The 9,578-nt window shown below is 36.8% G+C and overlaps 1 protein-coding gene across 2 annotated transcripts in view; it reads left to right on the forward strand.

The window, feature by feature from the left end:
- FHL5 (four and a half LIM domains 5) overlaps window positions 1-9,097 on the forward strand; it is a 41,634-nt gene extending 32,537 nt beyond the window's left edge. The window contains exons 5-6 of one of the 2 annotated variants that reach the window (XM_014843238.3): window positions 521-707; window positions 5,340-9,097. In XM_014843238.3, the coding sequence (XP_014698724.1) occupies window positions 521-707; window positions 5,340-5,503 (351 nt within the window). In that variant the 3' untranslated portion in view covers window positions 5,504-9,097. Of the gene's footprint in view, window positions 1-520; window positions 708-1,659; window positions 1,833-5,339 lie in introns of those variants that run through there. The other variant, XM_070496160.1, reaches the window with a different exon arrangement.
- Window positions 9,098-9,578: the final 481 nt, after the last annotated feature.

Below are 9,578 nucleotides of genomic sequence, written 5' to 3' on the forward strand. Positions count from 1 at the left end.
AGAAAACACTTAAGGAAAGTTATTCATTATTAGCAGATGATGGTGCTTGTCAATTCCATTCAAGGTTACTACTGCTGGATATTCTTGAACCCAAAATAAAGCTTTCAGGAAAAAAGTAGCTTTTTTCAGCATCCCTAAAAGTTGGACATGGGAATAAGTACATAGTATAGAAAATATCTTAGCTCTAACGGCAGATCTTCAGAGATCAACAAGAAAGTCAGAGGAAGATGAGCCAAGGAATCAAGAGCCTACTTCTTTGTTCATCTTCCTGAGTCCATTATGGCCCTCTTTCTTTTCTGTTCCATTGCAAGAGAAAAATTAGGATATTTCTTACCAGTTCTATTTAACCCCTACAGCCTTTTGCTTCTCAAATTGATTCAAAAAATCACAGGGAAAGGTCATCCTGACCCAGGGTGACAGAGCAGCCCACAGCAACACTTGTAGACATAGAAGAGAATCACATAAAGTTTGAATTGTAATGGCTCCCATGGTCATTGCCTTTTTTATGATCCCTTGGCAGGTGATAACTTCAGGTGGGATAACATTTCGGAACCAGCCATGGCATAAAGAGTGTTTTCTGTGTAGTGGCTGTAGGAAAGAGCTCTGTGAAGAAGAGTTTATGTCCAGAGATGATTATCCATTCTGCCTGGACTGCTACAACCACCATTATGCCAAAAAGTGTGCAGCCTGCAGCAAACCCATTACTGGTGAGTTCTTTGGTTTAATGTGGTCCTACCATGAGACAGTTAGGGCTATGGATTAATTTAGGAAATGCAAGTAGAAGATAGATACTCTTTCCCTTATGTTTCCTTTAAGTACACATAGGTACCTATATACAAATACAAAAATTATACTGACTCCTCAAGGCAAATATAAAGTATAATGAGGATAGCTATGCTGTGTAGAGGGAGTTAATGCTGAACCTAATGGTACTAACTCTAAGTGAAGTAATGGTTCAGCGAAGGAGGAGACAAGAGGAGCTGAGAGGTCAAAGAACACCTTCAGGAGGAGGCCTGATCTGAGCCAGATCTTCAAGGATATGAGTGGGAGGACGGGATACTCATAAATCAAAATCCTGCTTCATTCCAAACAAGGGCAAAGGGACCTTAACAGAAAAAGTTCAAATTAAATGCAAGTATTGTACAAAAATTTGAAGCCCTATTAATTAGCGTAGCATAGGTCAGGAATTAATTAAACTTCATTTTAAAATCCTTCTAACAAATGTATTATTCTCTTTCCTTTCTATTCACTTGCAACAAGTGTTAATTATGAATAGATGAAATGAAACAAGATAGCAACCTGCTAAAGAAACAAAATACATGTGACATGATTTGAAAATAGCATAAATGGTAAATTGATCCATGTTAAATAGATTTTGAAGGTAAAAAAATGCATTACATTTTCCTCAGAGACACTCCTAAAATGCTAACGCTTCAGTAAAAGAATTGAAGCTAACACGACACCTGAAGAACCCAGCAGCTATTCTTTTAGGCAATTTATAATTTGCTGAGTAATGTGGCAGAACTGTACTTCTACTCCTCATTGCTAGTACTCCTAGATGATAGCTCATTTTTTTAGTTCAGTTTATGTAACATAGAATTAAAGATTATTTTATCCCTTTCCTCCTCTTCCATCTTCAAATATATCACAAAATAAAAGTTGAATCTTCACACATCTTCAAAGAAAGAAAAGAGTTTCACTGCAAACCCAGCTTGGCAGACTTTTACTGACTTACAAAGGAGGGAGAGAGTTACCTGGATAAGCAGAGTACGATGCTGTTTGTCTAAACAGGGCACCACGTTTTTCAGAATCTCACGCAGGCCCACAGGCTGCCTCTGGCCAGCAGGCATGTTTGGTTTGGCCTACACGTGTTTGAAACAACTAATGTAAAATTCATCTCTGCAGCCAAATGTAAGTGAGGAGCCTACCAGGGATGAGCAACTGCCCTCACATTCCCTGGCAGGGTCACTGTCATATGGAGCTGAGAGACTGGACCATTGTGTGGGGCATGCCCTCTCTGTTCATCACATCTTGTCTCCATCACTCTGCTATCTCACCTCCCCAACCCTTTCAAGGACTTGCATTGGCAATCCCATACTGTCGGGCTCCAAACTTGTACTCTTAACCACTCTCTACTCTCCTGCCTTCTACACGTCTGGCAACTCCTGCAGTCAAGAGAATAAGCCATCGTCTCCACTGATTTCAGTTAGAAAATGGGACTTCCAGAAATACAACAGTAACTGGAGCTTCAAAATCTCCTTAGCGGAATCTACAATCAGATCCCAATGGATTCAGTCAATTTACTCTACAACAATTTTCTTGAATTGACCAGGAGAAAAAAAGAGGGGCTTCCATGAGGAAATGAGAATATTAAACAACTCAAAATGATTTGAAAACTTTCCTGTTAATACTGATCAGGAAAAAGCCTACATGAGTCCTGAAATTGATGAGTTTCTATTCTGATCCATCACAGATTCATGTGTCTCAGTGATTTTTCCTGATGGGTTATTACAGGTCAATCACTGAGCCCAGCTTTAAGTTTAACGGAAAAATCACATTGTTCTGCATGTAACATAAGGATGATCAGGAACCGAAGATTTGACCCAAAAGTAATCCAAATGCAGAATTACATATTTAATTTAGAATAATCAGTCTTTTGATAATTATCTTAATCTTCTTTTGGCTCTGTGATGGAGACACATCAGAGACTAAAATGCCTGCAAAAACTTCCAACTCACTTAATATTTTTTGCTCCAATTCTTTAATATATATAGGTCCTGCTGTTGTGCTGCTTTAAAATTGAGCTGTTTGAACTAAAGGACCACAGGGAATTCTTCTCCATATATTTATCTTCTGAAAGTCGGGCATTCGTGCAAACAATAGGTCATCCTGAGAAACTGTGTAGAATGTTTTCAAAATACTATTTTACATTAACTAAATCTATTTGTAAGTCACCAGGTATAATTTTTTTTAAATCCCATCACAATGAAATTGATTCATTGAACAAACTAAAGGTATCACTACAATTTTTTTCTCTCCTAAAAATAGGATTAACCTTTCAGATTTTCTGGGATAAACGAAGTAGCTTGATGTAGTGGGAACTGCTCTGGACCAGAAAGTAACAGATCTTGGTCTTCCTCTGCCCCTGGCTACTGTGTGGCCGTGGGTAAATAAGTCACCTCCGAGGTACTCATTTGCCTTGTCTGTAAAATGAGGTGTTGAACAGGCCCTTATCTTAGCTTTCTTCCATTTTTGTTTATTTTGAGGAAAAGAAGTTTCAAATGTTATGGTTTCTTCAGAAAGGGATGCTATTGATCCTGGTTGTGTTCTTTACAAAAGATGTTAAAACTTGATTTGGTGAAGTTAAGAGAATAGGCTCTGAAGCCTCATGGCCTAGGATTGAATCTCAGATCTGCCACCTACCAGCTGGTTGGCCTTGGGGACGTTATTGAACCTGTTTCTCAGTTTTGGTCTGCCAAGTAGAGTTGATGATAATGTTGACCATAGAAAGGTGAGGTGAGAGCTCTATGAAGTAACACATGTAAAGAACTTAGAATTGTGACTGGTTCATCTTCAATTCTCAACAAACGCTAGCTCTCATTCTACTGATTCTCCAGGAATCAGTGAAGCCAGATAACACAGGCCCAGAGACCTGTTTTCAAGATGACTTTCTAACTGCAAGTGACCCTCATGCCCAAAGGGAGTAAACGTATCCAGTTGTTCCAAAATCGGAACAACTTACAAACATCTCTTGTGTTGGGTCAGGCCTTTTTTAAATTCCTGCTGCCAGATGCATCTATTTTTTTCTTCTTTGTAAAATTCTAGAAGAATTATTTTTGCATTTGCAGCTTGTACAAGGCTTACTAATAACATCAAGAAAAACTCATGAGCATAAAAGCGCTGGATGTATAATAATTAGCTTTATGAGCAGAGATGATTTATGTATATATAGAACATTATTCTTGCAGTCAGCTTATTAATGTTTTGAATAACATTAAGGGAATTAATTGGTACATTATTGATTTACTCTTATTAGCAAGTAATGATAGCCTCATAAATAAGCAAACTATAAATTTAATCAAGGGAAGTAGAGGAATTTGATGTAAATTTATCTATGAACTAGTAAATTATATGTAAAGACATCAAATAACATTTCTAGGATGGAAACAAAAGTTCATTATCATATTTTAGGAGAGTTTATCTGAAATAGAATGCTTATTCACACTTTTTGCTTCACCATCCCCAATGGAATATTTGGAAATTACATGTCTCCACACATGTACCACACACGTGCCACACATGAACTATTTTAGCTTCACTCTATGGGTGATAAGAAAATCACAGGAAGTTCATAGCACCAAGATCCCTTAAGAAATCTTGGAAAATAGATAAAGACCCAAGCCTAAGGCATCTCAACCGCTTCCCAATGCCCAAAACTTTTCTACGAATCCTCAAAATCAATTCCTTGAACTGTGCCCTGGATTCATATTAGGGATAGAGAGACAGAATTTTACTGAAGACTCAAATTTTACTACCTTTCTTAGAAACCCTATGGCTCAAGTGAGGTCCAAGTTAAAGTGGTGGGGCTGACCAGGCACTTCTTAGAAACCAATCATTGTGTAGCGTGGCCTCCATGGCCGGAGTGATCAGATTCACAGGTCTTTGTTTCATGCCTAGGCTGAAGTTATTTCTGGGCAAGGTAATAAGGTCATTACATTAGGCTACAGTCTGGATGAAATTCTCTATTTGAGGCTTTGGAAATTGTGTCCCAAACCACAATATGACCATGGGACCCTATCCTAAGCAAAAGTAAACACAGAAAAAGAGGGACAAGAAGAGAAACAGAAGTCATAAAAACATCAGACAGGCTAGGAAATATACGTTTATTTTATTTTATCTTAATTTTGCAGCTAAGAAAACAGATCATGAAGAGAGAAAGAGGAAAGATATTTATACCCAGATATCTCTGATTTCACAACCTACACTACATTGCACTACATTTTTTTTTCCCAGGGCACTACATTGTATTTCCTTAGCAGTCTAGATAATCTTTATCTGTTTGCAAAAATGTATGCTTTGTATATCCAGATTCTACCTACTTGTGTAGATTATGAAACAATTTGGACGGGAATCTGGCTGGGTCCCATAGGAGTAAGTTGCCTATTCATGACCTTCTCGGGTGGACACGGGGCCACTGAGGGCAGCATTCTTTTTCAGGTTACTTGTCTCTACATTGTCTTGCTCATTGCTTTATCTCCAGTTCCCACAAGAGTAACTGATAGAATGCTCGATCATTCACTGAAAGAATAGATTATTCTTTTTCTCCAATTCCTTTACAGGTCTCAGAGGTGCCAAGTTTATCTGCTTTCAAGACCGTCAGTGGCACAGTGAATGCTTTAACTGCAGGAAGTGTTCAGTCTCTTTGGTCGGGGAAGGCTTCCTGACCCAAAACCAGGAAATCTTCTGCCGCAAATGTGGTTCCGGGGTAGACACTGACATCTAGAAGGAGACAGTCCTTCCCCACCTGATATCCACCTTGCTTTTGTGCTCATTAAATCCAGAATGCTGTTGAAGTAGTATTTCTGACTTAAGCTTTAGAAAACTTTAAGGTAGTATTTATAGAAGAGTTTTTGCACACTTTCCTGTTGAACTGATAATATTATAAGAACTCAAAAAAAGCACAATCTAACAGAAACGAATATATACTAACTCACAAAGGCACTGCTCCTTGCAAAATACTGCACTCTGCTGTTAGATACTTAGGAAAATATCTATTGTCATCAAGTATATGACTTATACCTAGAAGTCACGGATGTTATTAGCAAAGATTGATGTATTTCAAAACTGCACAGTAAAAAGGAAATTAAGAGATCAAATTGAAAGGCCTGCATGAGACTCATGTTTGCCTTAGCTAGCTAATTACACACAACATGATAGATTGGCTATGAATGGTGAACAAAACTGATCGGGGAAAACCGATTAGCAATCATCACATTTAAGAATTCTGTCATTTTATCACTCTTTTATTGTTCACACATACTGACTTTGGAGTTGAAAAACAAAACTGCAGTTTGCCCTCCTCCGTACTGCTTCCACAGCTGGTTGGTTCCAGTGTTTAATCCATGGAATTTGAGGATTGAGGACACTATGGCTCTCATTCTCTGCATAGGTATAAGGGGCCCTTTCTACCTAGGGATAGCCAAAACATAGGTTTCAACACATTTTGTATTAAATGTATTTTCAAAGCCCACAATACTGATGGTATTTTCCAAATACTTAGATTCCATGAAAGAAAATTCTACTCTTTCAAATGAGCTAACCAAGATTATCATTGTCCCCAAAGGCAAGCCTTTAAAGTAAATAGATCATTAAATCATCACTTGTGGAAATAAGTTTTAGGAAAGGGATAGAGTGTTGAACATGACTTTCATCCAGATATCTAAAGGCATAATGGATTGCATAATTAGCTCTAAGCCTCATGCATTTTGCCTTCTAAAATTACATAGATGATTAATGGGAAGACAAAAAAGTGGGCTTTAAAGAAATCTAGTAATAATAAGAACTGAAAAAGAATAATTCACTGCTGATAATTCCTGCAAAGCAGTACAAGAGCAATGTGAGCTACAGAAGACCCCTCCCCATTGTCGCTCCACACGTGTGCCTCGCACCTCACCCCATGCCAACCATGTCCCAGAGTTTCAATCTCCTGCGTGACCCGGAAGTGCACTCCCAATCCTAAGCAGCCATTTTACAAATAAGTCAGTATTTGTTGGTCACAAGAGAAGTAACAACCTTAGTGAAAATTCTATCACCGTATGTTCCTCTTTCTACCAGACATCAACTGATAACGACCCTACCTAGCTGCCCCACAACAATATTTCCCACTTTATGTGGGACAAATGGAAAACAACCTCTGCTCTCCATGGTCAATTATGATCCTTGTCATAGTATCGTTTGGGTGGGTAGAAGGAGGTCAGGAGAAGAAATCCACATGGACTTAATATTTTTATAAGTGTCTACCCTCAGATTACTACTTAGCATTAAAGGTTCTGATTGAAATCTAATTATATGCTGTGGCTGATTACAGTGAGTAAAATAGCATCACAGGAGATTCAATTAAAATTGTTATGGAAACACAATTTTTGAAATAGCTTAAAATTCAAGGACATTTGGAGGTACTAACAATTTAGAGGTACTCATAAAAGGTCAGGATACTTAGGCTATTTGAAAGATATAATTGTTATTTTTATATTAACAATGCCAAGATATTTTCTCATGTTCACATTATAAAACTTAGGCAAAACTATCAATATTTTTCCTGCATTGTTTGAAACTGCATATGCGGAACTGAATATGCCAATGGCTCTATGATCTAGAAAATAACAGTGCATTACGTATTTAGAAAACCAAGCCATTCTAAGTCTCGATAGATATACAACATGTAACATTGTCTCAGTTAACCAATTATAGATAAACATAAAAATGTAAAGTTTTCTTGTTAAACAGTTAGTAATGTTTAGGCATTTTGCTGTGTTTGGGGGGTGAGTATGCATGTGATCAGGCTTGCATTCTATCTGTTACAATTAAAATTCACACAATCATTTCTGAGACTGAAGTTTTGTTGTCTTTTGCGATGTATGTTTAAGTATATACACTTTCACATATAAATAATTTCGTATTTAGAGCGTAGCTTAGTCATCAAATATGTATTAAATATGTACTAGACGCAAAATCAGAGCTCACACTCTTGTGGTTCTGGGGTGTGGGAGAGTAGATCAGGATATGGAAATGTGACAGTGCCAGATGTAGAGATGCTTCCCCACAGCTTATAAAAACTGCCACCGTACACACAACACACATGCAAAACAGCTAAGAAAGAAGACCTTCTTAGACTGACATATTCACAAAGATAAAAGTAAAAATCTTATACTATATCCTATCTCCTTATACTACACTATCTGACCTGATTTCAGGTCAACAAAGGGAAAAACCTCCTACTGATCCATGCAGAGATGGAACTGACTGCCTCAGGAAGCGGTGGGCTCCCAGGGATTCAGGGAGAGACATCTGCCGGGCAGGGAAGCAGTTAGAAGCAAATTCTGTGTGCTAATAACAACCAGATGGCTTGGAAGTAACAGAGAGACTGTGCCAGAGCAAGAAGAAATGAGATTGCTAAAAGAAAAAGGGTCAGACAAAGGGAGAATGTTAACTCTTAGGATAAAAGGTTTATATTTAATATAACAAGCAATAGAAAGTTACTAACTGTTCTCAAACAGAGGAGAAAAAGCATTATAACAGTGTTAGAAGAACATCATGCTAATGCTTCTGTGTGGCCTAGATCTGAAGAGGGCAAGGTTCCCAGGGGGCTCGGACTCAATGTAGTGATCTGTTTGGTTAGTGGCTACAGAAATAATAAGAGAAAAGAAGTAATAGGTAATTCAGGCCAAGAGCTATATTTGTTGATATAGATGAGTATACAAGCCAATAAATCAAAATATCCTATGTTGTCATGTTGGGATTAAAGATGACAAAGAAAAATGCAGAAAAGAATTTCTGCTTCCACGGTAACAGGTAGGGTGCGTAAGTGTTCAATTTTCACTTAATAAAACCATAAACGTGTCATAATGGAACAATCTAGGTCCATTGATTAAGTGAAGTATGATAGTGCTATGATCTTGAGTTTAAGCTTACATAGTCACTATAACAGTAAAAAAAATAAACATTATGTTGTACATTGGAGTGAAAGTCTGGCCACCCATTGTGAAAATGCCTAACACTGATCACAAAAGGTCTTGATTAAAAATCACTACAAAATTTAGTACCACAAATGAAAAATCAACGCAAAAACTTACATCTGATGTTAGTGATACCATTTTTGGATTTAAGAAAAAAGTACTTTTTAATCTACTTGGTATATTGATAATAATTCATATTTTAAATAAGAAAATGATCATTACAGTATGTTTTAGATATATTTAATTGACCGCGTAAATTATTCTCACATTTATAGATAATATTTATTATTGCAATAGTACAGTTTTTACTTGTTTTACAAATCATGGCTTTCATAAGTTTCTTGTGCCAAATAAATTTGCATAGTATATATTTTTCAAGTTGTTTTTAGAGATTTATTTCTTATATTAACTGTGCAGTAAAAAAAATTGGTGTGGAACAACTTTGTAGTGTTTCTACTTCTATTACATAAGGGAGTGTGATGACTTTTATCTTCTTGTCCCATCCATTTTTACGACATCCAAATTAACTATATGTTCAGATATTATGTCAGGGAATTAATACAAAAATAACATAATTGAACTGTCTAACCCAAACAGTAAGACCTCTCCTTTTAAACTAGGAGAACCACATCTGTGCTCTTTCTTACAGTGATCAAATTTTAAAATATTCTAAACTAAGAAGAACTATTTTATTTCCAATTATCATTTTTCTCATTCTAAATATATTCTATCAGAAATAGGCCACTTCAATTGGGTTTTCCTGTTTTGACTGACATAGTCTTTAGCTAATTTCTTATTGTTTCTATATTGGAGGAATTGTTAAACATCACAAAGGTTCTAAAC

The sequence above is a fragment of the Equus asinus genome, chromosome 24 (genome assembly GCF_041296235.1).
Source record: "Equus asinus isolate D_3611 breed Donkey chromosome 24, EquAss-T2T_v2, whole genome shotgun sequence".
Lineage (NCBI taxonomy): Eukaryota > Metazoa > Chordata > Mammalia > Perissodactyla > Equidae > Equus > Equus asinus.